Source organism: Sardina pilchardus, chromosome 3 (genome assembly GCF_963854185.1).
Source record: "Sardina pilchardus chromosome 3, fSarPil1.1, whole genome shotgun sequence".
Classification (NCBI taxonomy): Eukaryota; Metazoa; Chordata; class Actinopteri; order Clupeiformes; family Clupeidae; genus Sardina; species Sardina pilchardus.
The window spans coordinates 20,854,726-20,876,770 of record NC_084996.1 but is presented as its reverse complement, the minus strand read 5'-3'; the positions used below and the strand labels follow the sequence as shown (position 1 = coordinate 20,876,770).

The following is a 22,045-nucleotide window of genomic DNA, read 5'->3' as shown; positions in this document are numbered from 1 at the left end:
ATTTGTAAAACTCTACACACATTTCCACACCTTAGACACAGATAATGATTGTGAGGTTACTTCCTTGTCATTACAAAGCCCTGGAGTGCCAATGACTACACTAATGAACGAATTGGATAATCACATCCACCAGGTGTGTAAGCACACATGTGCAAAATTGAAAACGCAGCACTCAGGTGTGCTATACAGTCTTGCTGCTTTTGCAGTAGTTGCTCTTCAGAGTCAAAGTGTATGTACTTTATGCAGTAGTTTTGTTCGTCTACAGATTTGATTTGTTCAATTGATTTCATTTTTGGTTGATTACTGTAACTGATTATGGTTAGAAATACTGTAAGTATTGAAAGAAATACTTGAAATATTCAGTCTACAGCAGTCTTCAGTGTTGTACAGTGCAAGTTCAAGTTTATAGACCTATTTATGTACACTTTCCCTAAGTCAAACTAATCATGAAGAATGTTGTGGGTTTGTCACTATTTTTTGGACATCTAATGATCCCTTACATAACAATGTCTGGGCAAAAATCTAGCACATGCTATTTCCTATTTTTTCTTTTTACAAATGCGTTTTGCATTTATCACTGCAGTGTGAAACTGGCTGCAATAGTGTCTGATCATTGACGACTGTGTTTGTTAAATGACAACTAATAGCATTTTTACAAATATGTGTATATGTTTTGACTGAAGTGTGTATGTTTTGACTGAAGTGTGTTTGTTTTGACTGAAGTGTTTCATTTTGCAAAGAATCTAGGAATTATGCAAACTGAGTGTGGCGTTTGGATAGCTGTGTTTAAATTTTGTTAAAAAGAACTCGGTTTGAAAAATTGCGTGTAAGCAATTGAAAAAAACTGTAAAACAGTTGCTGCTGTAGCTGACACATGAACTAGCTTGTTTGCATCTTTATGAAGAATAGTCCAACCCACAGGCACTCCGGATTGGTTCTGTACCCTTATGACACACTAATGGACTGGTGCCTGAATTGGCCCACCCGGGCTGTGATTGGTTGAAACAATTATCTATAAAAGAAATCCAAGCTGCAATAACATTGACTGTTTCTTGATTCATAATGTGTATTGTAAAACATAACAGAGATCATACAGACTTGTTTTGACTGGAGGGCATCTTTAACAGGAAAGAGACGGGTCCACTAGACAATTCTCTTTGAGGAAGATTTGAAATGATTCTATTCACACACACTACTGGTACTCTGTATGTGTCGCACAGGGGATTTTCCCACAAATGTGCATTTTCACCGACAAGATTTAGAATTAGTAAGCATTCTTACACCATTAAAACTGGCCCTTAATGAATAGTGAATATCACTATATGTGGTAAAGTGAACCGTGGTCTATCCAGAGGAGGATCAAGAGGATTCTTCCTTCTCTGGATCCCTGGTGTTCTGAAATCACATCTTGACTGTGATGTCAATCGGGTAGCCCATCTGAATCAGCTTCTCCCGGATCTGCAATAACCAATCAGATTTCACTAGCGATAAATGGTTTGTCCACTGACATACACTCTGTAGTTCTCATTTTATGTATTCCATATTGCCAATATTCTATAGCTACTGGTCCTTTGTAGAGGTTCTAAAGTGCGTGTGTATGAGGGTCAAAGACCTGTTAATATAGGTATGGTAAAGTAAAGTGATAAAGTAAAGACATATTATAGGTACTCTGTAGGCTATTAAATATCAAAGGTATTTTAGAAGATGTTTTCATCCAAAGCAGGGGCGAAATATATGGTGGGTTGAACCTGTCTTTATTGGTGGGTTGAACATGATTATTGGGAAGGATGTATTGGCTGGTTTAGATTATCGGGGGTTACAACCATATTTTATGCCTATGATCCAAAACCATATACTGTAGACTCACATTGGTGGGTTTGGGATTGTGCCCAGGCTGAGTGATTGTGAAGTTTGGCCGCTCACTGCTCCACCACACTCATACAGTACGCACCTGTGAGGGGAACTGAGCTATCTCAGTAGAGGACAGCTCTCTCTGGAAGACCACACTGAGCCTCAACCTCTGTTGGAAAAGTGTCCTGGGCTCTGTGGTAATTGCCAGATAAACACACACAGACACACACACACACACACACACACACACACACACACACACACACACACACACACACACAGATAAACTTTGTGGATTTTTTTTTTAATTCTAATACCAACGAGAGTCAATTAGCGTGATTCATTTGGGAAATTTCTGGGTAAAGTATAAAAGAAAATCTAATATTATACAATTAACTATCCACAAACTGCAAATTGAAATTGTTGATTTAACAGTCACTTGCTTGGAGTGGTTGGAGGTTGGTTGGTTGGAGCAGTTGTTGAGACGTCTGTGTGGCAAATGGAGACATGGTTTACATTAGACTAGTAGTTATTTAATAGACAGGCTGAGCAGGGTACAGCGAGTAAATCTTGCGACCTCCTACTGTCGCTGGTGAAAAAATATGTAAGCCTTGTCAACAGCAACACTGAATTGTATGCCTACATCAAGGGCTTCTGAATATCTGTTTTGAATGTTGCCTTTAATTCAGCCTGCAAATCCCCAGATGCGACCCCTCTAATTTTTTGGCACCCCCCCCCTTGGGGTCCTTCCCCCTAGCTTAAGAACCACTACACTTATAGACCACAACCACAACCATATAGTAAATGTAAACATATACGGTAAGTCTAATAATATACTGAAACTTTACCTGCACAGTATGCCAGGGAGCAGGCAGAGGGCGCCACTAGCTCGTAAACAATGTAGTCTCCTGGGCACGTTTTCAACTGGATCGACGGTGATTTGAAGTTGCAGCAGTTGCTGCCCCAGTGTCCACAGACCTCCCTGGTCACGATGCCATCTTCTAGGCGGGGGTGAGCGCCGTTCAGCCAGAGAGGGGCGTTGGCGCCACAGCGCTTCGATGGCACACACACCTCAGGAATCCGGACACTCATCCCCAGGTAGAACATCCGGTACCAGCCCAGCCATCGGACGTTCCGGTCGCACTTGACAGTTGATTGGTCCGGGTTGGTGGTGGCCCTCCAGGCGTCGTTCAGCACAGTGTAGTTGTGACAAGGATCGCTCTCTTCGGCAGATGCAGCTTGAGGGGTAAGTAGAACTAATATGGAAATCCAAACACACCAACACAAATATTTACATTTGAATTCACATGAACTCATTTAGCTAATAATACGCTTATGAGGATTGACATTTTTCAAGGGGGTCATACCTATGTTCCCCGTTTTTCCTCAAAAGGGTCCTATGTTCCCCCTGTTTTTCCCAAAAAGGGTCCTATGTTCCCCGTTCCCTGTTCTCCCCCAAAAGGGTCCTATGTTCCCTGGTCGCATCTGGGATCCCGATCTCCAGATCTTGTGGAAATTCTCCACAAGATCTGTAACGTCGTCATCTTCCTCTCCTCCGGCAATTGGGCAGATAACTAAGTTTATCCTCTAAGTTTCCTCAGTATTTGGGAGAAGCAGTTAACATAGGACCCCCCCCCCCCCACACACACACACACACACCTTTTTTCTTAAAGACAACCAGAAGATGAGTGTGCAAAAGTTTAACTAAACACTCAGACACTGGGTCTCTGTCTCTGGATGGTATCTACTATAGCCTTGGACAATCATTGAGAAGACAACTTAATCGCCAATAGCCTGATTTAAGATATGGGAGTATGACAGTTCAGAGATGACTTCAGCACTATTCATTTTAGTCACAAATCTGAAATATTAGCTTGACTTGCCTGAAGAAAAAAAGATGTGTATGATTGACTTTTTAAACTAGAAAAGCACTCAGAGAGCGCAGACCTCCGCCTGTATTGTTCTTCCTAGGTTGTTATACATTTGAACCTAAATTATTCAGATCCCCACCACGTGGCCATACCATGCCATTACACCACTAAGCAAAACACATAAATGGCTCCGGAATCCCGAAGGTGTCACGGATCACTCCCAAAATGTAATCGTTTCTTCCTTGGGTCATGTCCGACCTTCCCTGAAAATTTAATCGAAATCCATCCATTACGTTTTGAGTTATCTTGCAGACAGACAGACAAACAAACAAACAAACAAACAAACAAACAAACAGAGAAACATATGCCGGTCCCTGATGAAAACATAACCTCCTTGGCGAAGGTAATAAGCTAAGCCCATAAGATGGTGGTATTTTCAGTATCATGTCTCAATACAATTTTGGCTGCAGTTTTTGAATAGTTTATCAAATTGTGCACATACTGTAGACAATGGTTATCAGAGGCGATCAGAGTGATGAATACCCCTACATCTTTACTTCTGAGAGACCCTGCCTCTCTGGGATGCTCTTTTTCATACCCCATCGTGTTGCCAGCTACCCTAATTAGTTGTGAACGAGAGCGTGAAACATTCCTCCTTTTGTATTAGCAAAACACATTTTGCTACCCCCCGTCACAAATTTGCTTGCTGGTATCAAACACAGCGTCCCACCTTTTCAGTTTTGGGGTTGTATTACAGACGTTATTAGTCCATGGGCCAGACCGGCTACCGGTACCATCTGGGTGGGCAAATTCTAGTTGTGATTTTTTTATACCTACACATCCCTAGTTTATGTTTTGATGTGATAGACCTCTGAGATTGGTAGCTTTTTAGTGGTTATCACCTAATGAAGTACACCACCCTCTACAATAAATCGCATTTTAGACACCTGGTGCATATCCTGGTTGAACCCATGGTTAAGATACTTATCAGTGTTGTATATTATTGAGTGTGGTATCATTTTAAAGAGGACATCCTAAGCTTTCATTCAAGCACATTGGTGGAGCCCTCTGGTTAACACAGAGGTCACTGGAGCTCTTTGAGCCAACAACAACACAACATTTTCATCCATTTCCGCCTAAACTATACACTTTCTTTATGTCCTGTGGCATCAGAGAATATTACAGACACAAAAGACAGAAACTAAAATACTCTCAGGACTCCAAGGATTCAAAAAATGTATGCTTTACCCATACTACTCCATTAAGGGATGTAATTTCAGGGCCAAACTAAAAAGGATGACCAAAATAAGAAGCAGGGCCAAAATTCCGCACATGGAACTCCTTGGCCCCCTTCTGTTTCCTCCCCATATGTATACATTTTGTATTTTGTATCAAATAATATCACTTATGTCAACTGTCATATATTGTTGTGACCTCCACATCTTCCCTGTTTCAGGTACGTATCTGTCTATGTCTTATTTTGTAATCTTATATTCCAACACCACCCCAAGGACTTATATGTATACACACTGTGGAAACGTTTGTTGTAATATTATTATGAGTAGGAGAGGCCATTGAGTTGAAAAGAGCAAAATACACTGAAATAGCAGAGGAGGCAGCCCAGCCAGGTTGGAGTGCATGACTAAGGCCTATTGAAATCGGCGCACAAGGGTTTGTGGCCAGATCTGCTATTGGCTTTCTTTCTGAATTGGGCATTTGTGGACGAAGTCTAAGGCAGGTGGCTACCATGTCCCTGGCAGCAGAACAAGCAAGTGAATGGTTGTGGGTTAGGAGAAGTTAGACTTCCTGGGGTGCCAGCTAAGGTAGCTAACTGTCTTATTTGTTTTGTGTTTGTGACGGACTGTTAGGGTTAGGGTTTTCTAGGGTTATGGTTCAGTACGCATCAACGGGACGGACCAACCTAACCAGCCTAGACCATGCCTAGGTTGGTTAAGAGTATTTGGATATTGGATATTGCAATGTGGTATTATGGTGGCAGCATGGAGGGGAGTGTCTCCAGGATGCTGGTTTCACTGTTAAGCCTTCATGAGGTGTTGTGGGCCTAACTTAATGAAACATCGGTGAATGAGGGTGCCCACTTGATAACCCCAATGACATGCTGCATACTGTATACTGCTGTTCGATTGGCCATTTGTCAGCAGTATACTGGTGTGTTTGTGACCATTAGTTAGCAGATTGGTGGTTAGCTTGCTCCTTTAAGTTTTTTGGGCAGAGGCTTCTTAATATATTTTTACCTTGGATTTTGGCACAAGGGATTATAACACGTATTACTGTAATTATGGTGTGTCATGAGACTGTGACCAACTAACATGTTTTTTAAAATTCATGATTTGACGTGAAACTGCTATTGAGCTAACTAGCCTGCTTAGAAAAGTGAGAAAAAACATGGGCCTATAGCCTACCTAACCTATTTCATAACATCTAAAAAAGCACCAAGGCCTACCATAAAGTAATTGATATATTTCTGTTCCAATCAATGTAGTATTGACCGTAAAGTGTTGTTTAGGAAAGGAAAATATGACATTTGTGTTCATGACTCCGTCACAAAAAGATCATATTTGAATGAGCAATAATGGACAGATAGTTGGCATCATCTATACATCACCAAGGGACAGAAGTTATCCTCTGATCTTCATATTTAGAGTTGCCTAAGGTGTTGCAGAGCACGCACCTGTTTGCTCTATGACTGATGGCAGTGCCAGAGATCAGATGACAATACTTGGATAATGACAATTTGGATAATGTAGGCTGAAATATAAAGATAGATTAAGGTAGGCCTATATCAAACTATAAAGGGCAATGTTTAGGGCACTGGAAAGGGCAATGTTTAGGGCACTGGAAAACAAATGCAAAGATATAATAGCTTAAACCCCGACGTGCAGAAGGAATGAAGAATGACCGGCAAACTACTTCTATACTATACTTCACTTTAGCAAAAACATAGCCTAAGCATAGCCTATCCCAAAAGAGACGTTCGGCCTACATGACATATCACACTTATAATTTAGTACGCTTTAGGCTACATCAGCAATATATGACCCTGGGTCATATTGGAAATGTACTGTACCTTAACATAGGCCTAGAGGTCTTTCCTTCATAAAGTAGCCTACTATTTTCTACTGCTAAAGTAAATCTACCAAATGTATCACACATTGCACATTACTGCAAGCAGAAGAAATTACAATGGACATGGATGCATAGAATCTCATTCCAGAATGCGCTGCTTGGAAAATCATAATTAGAAACTATTAGAAATGACAGCGCATAAATGTAGGCTAGTTAATATCAGATGGCATAGGCTAGGCCTACACATGTTTTTTTGTGTGTACGTTTGTTTTTTCTGAATCACACATACGATAATTCCAGAGATGATCTAAGATCAAATGAAGGGTGATTTCTACTCTATTTCTATTTTTATTAATGAGGCCCAGAGGTCAGTTGCATCTGAGGGTTTAGCAGCATCAGGAGGGTGAAGAAGATGGTTGATGATGGAGAAGAGGAATTTGAGGTGGTTTTAATGGTTATTGATGAGTGTGGAGTAATATCTTGTTTTGCCTGAGAGAGGGCTTCTTTGTAGTTTGTTCTTTAAATGTTTCACGATGGACAGTGAGGTTGGATCTTCTGTATCGACCATAACCTTGGGAGTGGCTTGGTTGAGAGTTATGAACTCTGTGTGTTTCTCCTGTGAGAGTTAGAATTATGAATTAAGAGCTATATGTATTAGTTAGCAGGGAATGCTGATATGCTAAATTATTTAACACAGCATACGTGTTAAGTGCTGTCCAATCTTCAACAATTACTTCATCTGATATTGATCATGCATATGGCAAAGGAAGACGTGAGATCGTTGGTCTTGGAATTTTGAAATTGGAACCTGACGTGGAGATACTTTTCCATGTCAACGATGAGGTTTTTTTTAATATATAAATCTGAGCGTTGCCATGGATTTGAGCTTACGCACAGTCTAAGATCAAATCTGTGCGTAAGAACATTTTACAAATGAGGCCCCAGGTTCCTGGATTTCTTCCAGCAGAAAGTGGACACCATCCATGGGCAGCTCCAGTCTCCTGGGCTCTGCCCCACACTGCCCCAACAGGATTCTCACCACTCAGCTGCCGGCTCACCTCAGTGCTGCCTATCCGCCTTCTCTCCACTGAAAGCCGACCGAGTAAAAAAACTGGTCACCTCAGCCAAGACCTCAACAGCAGCCTTGACCTAATGTCCACCACCCTGGTCAAGACCTGTCTTCCCATGCTCTGTCATCCAGTGGAAAACATCATAAATGCATCTCTGGTGTGGTACCATCCAGCTTCATCACCTTTCTGAGCTCATCGGCCTTAGTGGCACAGCACTGTCCTGGTTCCAGTCCTACTTCACAGACCGGAAACAATTTATCACTCTCAATGGTTCCAACTCTGATCTAGCACCCGCTACTCCTAGGTCATATTATCCGTAACCATGAACTCAGCTTCCACTGCTATGCCGATGACACTTTATATCAGCACAAACTCCTCATGCCAGCTCCCACCCACAGAACTTGTAAACTGCCTGCAGGAACTCAAATCATGGATGACCACAAACTTACTCAAACTCAACAGTAATAAGACAGAGCTCAAGGTGGCAGACCCTGCACCACTGCTCAGGAAAGTTGGAGACCTGGCCCTGGTTGTGGAAGGCTGATCTGTTTCCCCATCTCCTGAGGCGTCATCCTTCCAGTCCCACATCAACATCACCAAGTCCGTCTTCTACCACCTCAGAAACATCTCACAACTTTGGCCTTCACTCACACATTCAGTAACACCCATCCATGCCTTAATCACCTCCTGTCTGGACTACTGCAATGGTATTCTGACTGGACTGCCCACCAAGGCCCTTAGCAGACTCTGAGTATGTCCATAACTCAGCTGCCAGGGTTCTAAACTTCACAAAGTGGTATGGTTTGTTTGGGTGGTGTACTGTGTTTGGTTTTCGTCAAACATGGCGCCTGGAGTTCAGTGAAAAAGTTCAATCTTAGTCTCATCTGCCATAAAGCCTTTTTCTACATGGTAGCAGAATATTCCAGTGTATATTGCACTAATCTCCAAGCGCTATGTTTGGCAAAAAGCAAACGCAGTACACCACCCAAAACACACCATACCTACTGTGAAGCATGGTGGGGGCAACATTATGCTGTGGGGATGTTTCTCTTCAGCGGTTCTGGGCAATTGGTCAAGATAAAAGGGAAAATGGATGCTGTCAAGTACAACCAAATTCTTGAGGAAAACCTGTTTCCCTCTGCTAGACAACTGAAGATGGGCAGGTTGTTCACCTTCCAACACAACAATGATCCTAAACATACTGCCAAAATAACAAAGCAGTGGCTTAAGGATGGAAAGTTGAATGTCCTTGATTGGCCAAGTCAGAGCCCTGACTTAAATCCTGTAGAAAATCTGTGGATTGACTTGAAGACAGCAGTCCATCGCCATTCCCCACAGAATTTGACTGAATTTGAGCAATTCTGCAAGGAAGACTGGGCAAATGGCCAATCTAGGGGTGAAAAGCTAATAGAGACATATCTAAACAGATTGATGGCTGTAATCAAAGCAAAAAGAAGCGCTACAAAGTATTAAATCAGGGATATGATGACTTTTCCAACCCTGTTACTCTAGTTTTTCATTTTCTTAAATTCATTTTCAGAACTGTTGACTTTTTTCATTATTTTGATGTTTGATGCTAAATTTGTAAATAAAAATGGGCTTTGATTTCAGGCTGTAAGACAAATAAAGTAACTATTTCAAAGTGGTATGATGATTTTCTAAAGGCATTGTATGTAGCACCTACATGTATGTACACCAAACTTGTTATACACACATACAAATATTTACAGAGGAATTTGTTAGTTAAACATTGGCCTGATATGGGACATTTTAATAATAAAAATAACAATATTTTTTTTTACTATGGACAGTATATTTTGATTTCCTATGAAAGCAGATATCCTGAAATCCCTCTGTAATTTTAGTCTTGTTTGTAAACAAAATGATTGTGCGCCTGACTTTATCATATGTTCAAATCTATCTACCGGAAATATATGCAAAATCATGCATATTTAATGAGACAAATTTAAAATGTTCATACTTGTGTAAGTAATCAACTGAGGAAGTTTCATGGTGATATCTATTATTTTAAAATTTTACCCTATTCACCTGTAGTGTCGCACCTTAAATCCCGAATATGGGGGAATGTGGTAAAAGAAAACTAGCAGACAGGTGGGGAAATGCACTGTATGTTGTCACAGAGAGGAATTGTGACATTCATGTGTATAAGATCCACAACTCTTCTACGGGCCATGAAAAGATTGTGAAGGAGAGGAAACAGAAGGGGGCCAAGGAGTTCCATGTGCGGAATTTTGGCCCTGCTTTTTATTTTGGTCATCCTTTTTAGTTTGGCCCTGAAATTACATCCCTTAATGGAGTAGTATGGGTAAAGCATACATTTTTTGAATCCTTGGAGTCCTGAGAGTATTTTAGTTTCTGTCTTTTGTGTCTGTAATATTCTCTGATGCCACAGGACATAAAGAAAGTGTATAGTTTAGGCGGAAATGGATGAAAATGTTGTGTTGTTGTTGGCTCAAAGAGCTCCAGTGACCTCTGTGTTAACCAGAGGGCTCCACCAATGTGCTTGAATGAAAGCTTAGGATGTCCTCTTTAAAATGATACCACACTCAATAGTATACAACACTGATAAGTATCTTAACCATGGGTTCAACCAGGATATGCACCAGGTGTCTAAAATGCGATTTATTGTAGAGGGTGGTGTACTTCATTAGGTGATAACCACTAAAAAGCTACCAATCTCAGAGGTCTATCACATCAAAACATAAACTAGGGATGTGTAGGTATAAAAAAATCACAACTAGAATTTGCCCATCCAGATGGTACCGGTATGCTATATTTTGGGTCTTTGGCCCATGGACTATATTAGATTATGATGGATTCTTACACGTCTGCAGCAGAAGTAAACCTCCCGCGAGGACAGACATGTTCTCTGTTGCTCTAAAAATAAAAATCACCAGAGAGAAAAAAGTAAGGATGTCATTCACCCTTGTTTGAAAACACACACGTGCACACATGCATGCACACATGCACACACACACACACACACACACACACACACACACACACACACACACACACACACACACACACACACACACACACACACACACACACCACACATTAGGGATTACATGTATGTGGTTACAAAAATAGTCCTACCTTCCCCAGGTGAACAATGAGATGCTTTTTTCCCTTTAAAAGAAATGAGACTTTTCTCTTTCTGTATCTGTGTCCAGTCTTGCTCCTGCAGACTTTACTGGTAAATGGACGTATGTATCCTACCTCTGTTACTGGATGCAAAGGAAAGGCCAGATCATGCAAACAGGCTCATTTGTGTAGCACATTTTAGACGACATCCAACATGCTTTACATGTACATTTTACATGGACATTTACAAGAGCTATACAGGACGCAAAAGAGCTACACAAACCTACTTGATCATTTTAAGAAAACAAACACATTTAAAGTAAAAACTCAATGATTCAAACAGAATATGAACTATGGAAATGGAAAATCCCTCACTCTGGCGGCCTATACTGTAGGACGTGGATTTGCAACTATGACTCTACAGTACATCCCCAGTCGTCCACTGCAGTTCTCTGATAAGTGTCTTCTGTGTCCGCTGGTCATTAACGCCAGGAAGACAAATTCAAGACTCTTTTTCTCTCAACAACGTGTTATAAACGATCTATCTATCTACCTATCTATCTGCTGTTAATTTGAACTATTGTAATGTTCATATTCTGTAAGTCCCTCACTTTGGACAAAAGTGTCTACTAAATTCCAGAACCAAATGAAAGCTGCATCTCCTAAATATTCTCTTCTACCTGTAGATCTATAGGATGGAAACTCTTTCCATATCAGTGTGTATTAAATGAGGAATATGATGCTGGTATACCGATTGCGCTGTTATTATTTGTTTCAATTGCCTTTATGCCAGGAAGGCTCTTAAAGCAAATTATATATTTCCAGTGGAGCGTCAGCTGTGCACACGTACAGTACCTGGTAGGGTTTTGCACAGAGTGAACGAGAATGTTAAAATGTACAGTATGTGCTGAATAAAGTCGCCCTATTGGGAGCCTTCCTGGCATAAAGGCAGTTCCCATTTAGTTGACAAATTCCTAGCATTATTTCCTCATTGGCCCTTCCAGTATAGTGACGCATTATATCCACATAATCTTTTCCTTACAGTAAACATGTTACAAGAAACACACGAAACAAGTCTGACCAGAAACATATTTCCAAGTAAAACTGCACTCCTCCTCAGTCTTTTATTCTTAAAGGAAGCTATATGCAGGCATAATTATGTGCATAATTATGTTTATTATGTAAAGCAAAATACCAAAAGACAGATGGCAAAACAGGATGGTTTAAATGAGGAAATAAATCAGTTGGTGGAGATGAAGTGTTGAATTAACCAATAATCCGTAGACTGGTAAGATAAATAAGTTGTTACACCTTGTTGTCCAAGAAATTAGTCCACAAAAAAATACTTTTTGCCAAAAGTATTGGGTTACTTGCCTTGACACACGTATGAACTTAAAAGACATTCCATTTTTAATCCACAGGGTTTAATATGACATTTGTCCACCCTTTGCAGCTGTAACAGCTTCAACTCTTCTTCAATTCTTCCAGAAGCATATTTGTCAGTTCACACACTGATGTTGTACGAGGAGACTGGCTCTCAGTCTCCGCTCTCATTCATCCCAAAGGTGTTCTATTGGGTTGAGGTCAGGACTCTGTGTAGGCCAGTCAAGTTTATTCACACCAGGCCTTGGCAGTGGCGCAACTGGCTGAGGCACCTGCACCGTACGCCGGCAACCCGGGTTCGATTCCCGCCCCGTGGTCCTTTCCGGATCCCACCCCGACTCTCTCTCCCACTCACTTCCTGTCATTCTCTCTACTGTCCTGTCCATTAAAGGCATAAAAAGCCCAACAAAATAATCTTTAAAAAAAAAAAAAAGTTTATTCACACCAAATTCTGTCTTTTGTCCTTGTCTGAAAATACACACACACACACACACACACACACACTAGAAACAGTAAGCCACATTTGTTGCATTCATATATTTATGAACAGCATGGGGTTGAGAAATCAATAACAACAGTGCTTTCATGAAAGTTAGCAAATGCGATTACAAAACAGCTTAACATTCCTCAGGTGAATATCAATCAGATGTTACTCATGGGCTCTCTCTGGATGTTTAACACTCTGTAAAGCGCCATGACACATGTGTAATGTTTTGGCGCTATATAAGTAAAATTGAATTGAAATTGATAATTGAGATGTTTTTCTCCCCTCAAAAAGGAGACTCTTCTTACTCCTCCTCCTCCTCCTCTTTTTACTCCTCTTCCTACTCCTCCACTTCCTACTACTCTTCCTACTCCTCCTCTTTCTACGTCTCCCTCTGCATCTGTGTCCAGTTTTGCTCCTGCAGATTTCACTGGTAAATGGCATGTGATGACATACGTATCCTAATTCCGTAACTGGACGCAAAAGAAAGGCCGGATCATGCAAACAGGCTCATTTGTGTAGCACATTCATTCTAGACAATATCCAACATGCTTTACATGTACATTTACATGAGCTGACATGGCACAACAGAAATACACAAACATTATTATGATAAATGCAAACAAACAGCTGATTCGGAATACGGCAACACACCTGGTCTTTAATCAGCCAGAAGAGGACACATGTAACTGGCTTCCTATAACTGCCAACATTCAATTCAAATCCCTCATTCTGGCCTATAGGACACTTACTGGATCTGCTCCCTGCTACCTGACGAGTGTCTGCTGTGACAACCAGCCATTAACGCTAGCAGGTCAAATTCAAGACTCTTTTCCTTTATTATTCCTAGTTGGAGGAATTAGTTGTCTAGTGTTTGGGTCTTTTCTTTTCGACTTACTGTACACCTAAGTAATAATTGTTTTTCCAATATTTGTGGTTTCTGTTATTTTCACCATTGATATTTAATATTGCATTGATATTATTATATTACATGATATTACAGATGGTAATATTGAGCAAAGGGTTGCTGTTTAAGAATGACACTGTCACACTCTCTCTTTCACTCACACACACACACACACACACACACACACACACACACACACACATATGCACACACACACAAACACACACACACAGTATTATACACAAAAGCAATCAAACAGGAGTTACAGGAAATGTTTACAAGAGTCTATTTATTTTTGTGGAGAGAATGTGCAGAACTGAGCGGCGGTCATATTGTGTACTGCTTGGCGGTGCATCTAGTTATACTTATATTTTGTAAGTTGCTTTAGACAAAAGTGTTAACAGAATTCCATAACCAAACGAAAGTGGCATCATCTGCATCCATCTTTATATGAAAGGTTTTAGTCAACTCATATATTTCCAGTGAAGCGGCAGCTGTGTAGCAGCTATTAGAAAATGGATAGTTCCTGTCCTTGATTATGATCGGTTGAATAACGTTCGATGCTGTTGTACTGTATATCTTACCGATATAGCACAGCTGAGACCGCATTTCGTTCTATATTAATGTGCTTAGAAGAATGCATAACAGTTGCGTCAGCTGTGTTGTAGCAGCTGTTGTTTTAGTGTACCTGTTTAGGGTTTTGCATCGAGTGAAGAACGAGAAAGTTAACATTTATGGAAGTGTCAAAGTTGAACAGTCCCCTGTTATACAGTGTCCCAGTGAACACGAATAGGAGCAGAATATAGCAAGACAACACAGTTTACGCTCCACTGGGAATACATGAGCTGGCCAAACAACCATTTCCTCACTGGGCCTTCCATTATGGTACCACCTTTTCTGGTTTATCTATCCACACCATCTTTCAATTGCAGTATACATAACACACACAAAGCAAGTTTGACCAGATAGTAATGATAGTAATGGGGGGGGGGGGGGCAGACAGCTGATGATGAGTGTGGAATGGGTGGAGCTGAACTGGGAGAGAAGGAGATTGTTACACATCTAAAGCATTTGGCAAAACAGGTTTCTAAAGCATTTGGTAAAAAGGCCATCAAAAACATTGTTGGTCATGAAATGAGTCCACAAAAATAAACATTATGGGGAAATTGCTCTGTTGCTAGTTTGGAGTTTAACACGATTTTGAAACTGGAGTTAGAGTTGGGAGTTGGAGTTTAAAACTGTGTTAAACAACAAACTAGCGACAGAGAAATTGGCCCTTTGGGTGTAGTAAAATGTGTTTTGTTGGTCTTAGGGATGTGGTGGCCAAAAACGAGTAAACACAGTTTATCCACCTCTGAAATGTCAGAGATAGAATTTATCCACCTCTTATTACAGTTTATCCACCTCTAAAAAGAGTTTATTCACCAATTGCAACTTTTAACATCACATTTTATTATCCACATTCACAATATGCACACTCATCATCAACCTCCAACATCATCAAACATATTCTGAAAAATCTGATTTGATCACAGAATTCATAGTTTACCAACCTCTTATTTTATTTTACCACTTCCCCCCTGCTTACAGGAATATAACTCCCTAACACAGCTGTAAAGCTTGTGGTTATGGTAATCCTGAGATTCAAAAGAGATACACATGCAGGGAACACACAGTGGGAGCGTGTCTGCTGTCCTGCTTCATGTTCTTCCTCTCTCCTCTCAATCTTCAATCTTATAAACTCCTCTTAACTTGATCCCAGCAACAGTTATCCCTCGGCCTCTGAGTTTGTCTCCAAACTGAGAAAGAACAACAACACAACAAGATAATGAATGATAGCAGCTTTTTGATTTCTTATTTAATGTCTCCTCAGGTGCAGGGTCGGTTCTTACATTATTCAACATTAGTTTGCCATTTGTTATTTGTGAACTAGTAACTACATGGACCATACTTGGAGCACCTGGGTGCACCAAACTCATCACCAGCTAGTGGTCCCCTTGGAGATCCACACATCTAACCACTAGACCAATCACCACCACCATCCTGTGCATTTTATTCCCCTAGACTCTAGAATTATTGAGAAGAAGCCATTCATACACCTAGTGTAGATTGAACAGTTGTGTAATTACAGCAGTGCAGTATATCATACATGACCTCCTACTGTACCTAGAGACCAACTGTGAAGAACAACGTTACTTACCGGCTTCAGAATCTGCTCCTCAATCTCAGTTTCATTTAGATTTACAGTTGAGGAGACCTTCAGACGCATACCAACAACAACATCTGTGGGGAGGAAATATATATGGCTGTGAATTTGGGATATTTTTTTTTTTTTTTTTTTTAATTTTGGTCAAACCTGAACACATGCACAGACAGGCAAACACACACACACACACACACACACACACACACACACACACACACACACACACACACACACACACACCATACTGGTAGTACCAGTTTGACAAACACATACCCAGTAATTAAGTGCTCGCCTATCACTCTTGAGCCTGGTCTGGACCATGCCGTTAATTCTGCATTTTTTAGTGCTCTAGCTAGCTTTAAGGGAAGTATTTAAAGTGGAATTTAAATATCTAGGTAACACTTAACCTTCAAAAATACTGCAGAAACACAAATTTTAGTTCCCTTGGCCTCTGGCCTCTTTACAATTTTAAAGATTTCAAGTATGCCTGTTTTGCATATACAGTAGCCTAAGGCAACATATTATCTTGCCCCTCCCCCACTGAAAGAATTGAGAGTGGTGGTAGTACAAGGGCATCAACCTAAGGGGTGTAATACCTTTTAAGTCGGGTTCAGACCAAAGATTCCCTACGAGACGAGACGCGACGGTCTAAAACCTCGCAAAGTTCTGTGACTAAACATGTTGAACATGCTTGCAACATCCTTGCAACTATGTGTAACTCCTAATTCACACCACTGCAACTCGGTCTCATTGCGTCGGGAATCTTTGGTGTGAATTGAGCTTAGGCGCACCACATTTGGGCAAACTGTTTAGCATATTTCACTATGTATGACAATCACAGAATCTGCTGTATTTTGTCTTATCTGTTGTTGTTAGTGTTTGTCTTGCCTCTAAAACTATGAGGATGCGGCATGCTTGTTCCTTGTTTTTATATATATTGTTTTATGTATCACTGGTGGTAAATGTATTTGCAAGAGCTGATGCATCCAGATGTATCCGCACCTGCTGTGGGAATGATGCTCTCTTCCAGTTCGGTGGCGATTAGGTCCAGTGCCTGAAAGCTGTCCACTCTAAACACATGGTCTGATGCTGGAGGAGATGCGATGCTGTTGAGCTCTGCTAGCGCTGACGCAATGTTAAAGGCATTTCCAATCTGTCACAAAAGAAAGATAATTAGCATCTCACATTAGGGGAAATTCTCAGAGGATCCCTGGCACATCACAGCCAGAGTGAGTTGGAGAATCAATCTACCAGATGTAAGGTGTAACTAGATGCTCCTTAAACTCAACTTGCTGTGCAAGGTGCCATACACCAAAGATCAGAGGATTAGTGACCCCAAATAAATATGGAACTTGGGTGTCTGAGCTGTGCTGGAGGTGCAGTGGATATGTGAATATTATACAGTATGAACACATAGTGTAGCGCCACATGCAGTACCTCAATAGCGGATATGGGAATATACAGTATGAACATAATAGTGTAGCCCCACATGCAGTACCTCAATAGCGGATATGATAAATTAGACAATTGGGTTGGCTGTAAAACGAATTGCCCCTCGGGGATTAATAACGTTTTCGGAATCGGAATCGGAATCTGAAGTTCTATCGGGAAGACTATGCCATGAAATATATGTGTGTGTGTGTGTGTATACACACACACACACACACACATGTATATATATATATAAAAACAAAAATTATATATACATGTATATAAATGCAATATGTTGTTGTTGCTCCTCATACCCCAATAGCGTATCTAGTGATGTTTTTCCCATCAGCCTCTGCTGTGACGTTGGGATAGAGTGAGGCATCCGATGACTGGCCATCTGTGATGACAATCAGGATCCTGTTGGCCTCAGGTCTTGCTCCAGCAGAAGGAATAAACACATTTTCCCTGTAATACAGTACATATTAATGATAATCTTGCTATAATGACCTTTTCATAAACAACACAGAAAGATACATGGATTCTTAGTTCTATGTCCTCTCCACATCATAGAATCCAAATGCAAGTGACCATGTTCACCATTTTGATAAAAAGCATTCAGAGTAGAGGAAGAGTTGCAAACGTTTGAGGTGAGCATCTACAGTAGTGCAGAAGGATAATGGGTCTGTTGAGACAGATGAAGTTATCAGGTTAGATACACTAGTCCTCATTTAAGACTTACACAACTGTTCTGATACCGCTTGCAGTGTTTGTGCCTCCTCCAGTTTGGCTGATGCTGTCCACCTGATTTTCAAATCCTGTTCTATTGAACTGACTAAAGTCCACATGAATGGTCGTTGAGCTGGCGTACTGTACAAATGCAAACTGCAGACACAAAATACAAAAAAAAAATGCTCAGTATGGAGCAACATCTCCTGAAAACTTGGATATTTGGACAATTTCTTAGTTTATTTAAAGTTTACTTGAACTGATCCAACATTAAAATAAGCCAGAGGAGTCGAACTCACTAAGGTGTCAAACTGAAGGAGAGCACCGGTCACATTCTTCACAAATGTTTTCATGGTGGTGAACTGAGCTGCTCCAACACTCCCAGATCCATCCAGCAGGAAGACAATATCTGCAGTCTCTGAAGTAGGACATTATTACTGATCATTTATCTTTTATCATGAATGATTGTGTGAATGCAAAAAAAATAATCATGATGTGCTGTTCATCATGACAGTCCTACAGTATATGGTACAGTGTCAGTGTATGATTGGGTTAATTAAAAATAGTCAGGTAAAATGTCACATGAAAATGTCCAAGATCATCAGGTAGCCTATAATGTCACACGATTGCAGTCGGAGGTGGCCATGCTTTTTTAAATGTCAGACATCAGTATGAGAAGAAGTGTACTTACCCTGGGCAGTAGTACACCCACCTGTTGGGAAAACACACATCATGAGATGCACACACTCATCCAAAGACTATAAGGCCGGGTCCCTAGCTACAGCCCTGGGAAACCATGGAGTGGTAATAAAAGAAGCCTAGATCATATACATCACATATAACAACATGAAATAACTTGCCAGTAAAGCAAACATTTCTTATAATCAGATCAGACAAAGCTTACTCATTGCCAACATGAAGACACACAGTGGAAGTGGATTCATCATTGTCTGTTTTTCTTTGTTTAACCAGATCTTGAGACCTGCACCTGTGGAAAAAAAAACATTAGGCACATTAACATTATTAACATTATATTATGTAGATTTTCTGTTTATTTTGCCATTTTAAATAGTTAACAAATGTGCTATCCAGGACAATCAAGATGATAGCCTACCTGTTACGTTTTCACAATAAATCATTTCACAAATAAATATTTTTCATTTAAATGTTACATCTGTCTTAAATAGGGATATCATGTTTTGAATAGGTATAGAGACTGTTTGCAATCTAATGAAAAGGAAAATCTGTGTGTGAATATTCATGCAACATCACTGTGAGCAGATACGACACACAATAACCCACTTCCTGGTAAGAACACAAGCAAAGGCCAAAGCCATGTAAAAACATACTCATTGAATGAACCTGAACTCAAAAGCCAAATCCTGGACTTTTTTTGGTGATACTATAGTCCCCGTCAGATGTAATAAAAGACATGTCTGGGAAACAGAGAACGCAACTTGGGTCTGTATAGCACCTTTGTCCTTGGCTTTTTCCCCAGTTAGCCTATTAGCCTGTTTGATGCTCACTGAGCTCAATGCAAATTAAACCAGCTAGGCTAACTGACAAAAACATGCCAATAGGTATGGTGAAAGGTATGATGTGGGGCTATTTTAAAGGGACACTTCACCGATTAGCATTAAGCTTTGTATCTTTAGAAAACCAGTCATGTTTTTGAATGGTCGTGCATCATTCCCTCAGTTTGCCTTGAGATGGGAGAAATACGGATTTCAATGTTGGACTTCCTGCTTTTACATAATTTAAAACAGGAAGTCCCTTTCATGGGTTTCATTGAAATCCGTATTTCTCCCATCATTTACAAAGCTTAATGCTATCGGTGAAGTGTCCCTTTAATTCCAGAGGCCAAGGGAACTTTATCAGGATGCAGTATCCTGAATCCATAAAATAACTGGCCTTTAAAAATGAAAATTTAACATAGTATACTTATGGCCCCTGTATTGTAAGGAAGAACATTTATTTATTTATGATGCAATATGATACAAATTTAGTCTAGTTTTCACCATACTAAGCTCAATCTTTTAAGATTGAATATTAGTCTGGAGAGGCTGCGCTTTGTTTCTGCACTTCGCGTCGCTTAAGTTTCGTTAACGTCACGTCACGTCACGTAACGTTGTCTCTTTCTCTTAGCATGTAATCCAATTATGTAATCAGATTTGTTTGTCTCTTCCTCATTTTTCTGAAATGAGTGTAGCTTGGCACACAGACAGAAAATAACAGGCAGGTGCTGGATTACTGCGCCAATACGCGTTTTTAAAGCTGATGATACATGGAGCAGCTTCTTGAGCAATGTTGCTGGGCAACCACATAACCAGTTCCATGTGTCATGAATGGATGGTCATGAAAATCGGCCAACTAATGATTTATTTATTTATTTATTTATTTATTTTTTTAATGGTGCTCCATCAGTAGGCTACATAGGAAAATTGTCTAGCAACATTGCTCAAAACCTTGCCTTGTCTAGTCAGTTTAAGGTTTTGAGAACTGAAATGAAGGGTGTTCATGAACTACAGTTCAATTGTTTGTTGGTAAATAGCACAGTCCAGTTGTCACCTGCAAGAAAACGGCCTCCATATCTTCTCTGGCAGATATGGGCATTGTATTGTCACTGAATAGGAAAAAAAAGCTATTGAGAATTTGAACATTTTGAAAAGGACTCTTTTGACGACAGGGATCATTACAAGACAAGAAAGTTTAGATAACTACAAGCAGTGGTGGACATACTTGAGTACATTTACTCAATTCCTGTATTTAAGTCACTTTTTCCATGTATCTGTACTTAACTTGAGTATTTCAATTTTGTTAAACTCATTACTTTTACTCCAATATGTTTCTAGGCTGACTATCTTACTTTTTACTTCAGCTGTGCTGCAGCTCCTTTTGGAAAAAAGACTGTCCAAATACATGTGTACTTACATGTGTTTTTTCTATTAAGGAAGCTAGGCTTTACATAATGGTGTTGCCTAACCTATGTAGGCCCTAATTGTTATATCCACTATTTACACCTTGTTGACCCCTTTTCACAATATTGGTGATGTTTCCATAACTAGCCTCAAGATGCCGCCGAGGAAATGATTATAGACAATGATATACTATCTGACACTATCAAATACAAAAAGGAATGTCTTGAACTAGTCCAAAAGTGTAAAGCATTCAACAAAGCCAAAAGTTGTTACTTTGGAGTATCTAAGATCTCATTAATTTGCTTTTAGTTCTTTCTACACACAAAATGTCTTAATTGATTCTGTCCTGAATGAAGGAGAAAGGCTCAATGAGTGCCGAATCATTTCAACAATAGTAGGCTAAATGCAACTGTAGGCTAATGGACTTTTACTTTTGATACTTAAGTACAAAAAAGTATACTTTTGTACTTCCACTCAAGTGAAAATGTAAAAGGAGGACTTCTACTTTTACAAGAGTAACATTTAACCACTTTCACACAAGTACAGGGTTGTGTACCTTTTCCACCACTGACTACAAGTTAAAATACAATGCACGGTCTTGTCTCTCTTGTCACTCAGGAAAGATATACTGTACTGATGTTGTCAGACATGCAAGCAGAACAGAATAAAACAATTAAGACGTTGCATTTACCGTTCCTTGTTTGAACCTTCCACAGTCTAATCCCACACCATCTGTCATTCCAACCACGATAACAATAGCTACTAGGAAACTAGGCACCTCCCAGAGAAAGTATGCAGTCGTGCCAGTTTCAGATGCACTCTGTCACAGGTGACCAAGAAGTCTGGCGAGACGCACACCATTGTTGTCCTCATGCATAGCTGCCTGTCGCATTCTAGAGTTTAGGCTACAAGAGATAGAGGCCGAAAGCTTGAGTCCAAAAGCAGAGCTGTGCGAGCGGGCCAAACCAGAGTTTCGTTATGCTGATGTATCAGGTGTAGTTAC

General features: G+C 40.2%; 1 protein-coding gene across 2 annotated transcripts; it reads right to left on the bottom strand.

Moving 5' to 3' along the window:
- Positions 1 to 15,193: 15,193 nt before the first annotated feature.
- Positions 15,194 to 21,826, bottom strand: LOC134077020 (integrin alpha-M-like). 2 transcript variants are annotated; one of them, XM_062532373.1, is made up of 9 exons: positions 21,734 to 21,826; positions 19,029 to 19,112; positions 18,816 to 18,836; positions 18,424 to 18,542; positions 18,138 to 18,280; positions 17,713 to 17,863; positions 16,970 to 17,120; positions 15,962 to 16,044; positions 15,194 to 15,560 (listed from the first exon to the last, which is right to left on the bottom strand). In XM_062532373.1, exons 2-9 carry the CDS (start codon positions 19,069 to 19,071, stop codon positions 15,483 to 15,485), a joined length of 789 nt encoding a protein of 262 aa, XP_062388357.1. In that variant the 5' UTR covers positions 19,072 to 19,112; positions 21,734 to 21,826; the 3' UTR covers positions 15,194 to 15,482. The 2 variants fall into 2 exon arrangements, with proteins under 2 accessions (XP_062388357.1, XP_062388358.1); XM_062532374.1 differs by having other exon boundaries at positions 19,029 to 19,124; positions 21,733 to 21,748.
- Positions 21,827 to 22,045: the final 219 nt, after the last annotated feature.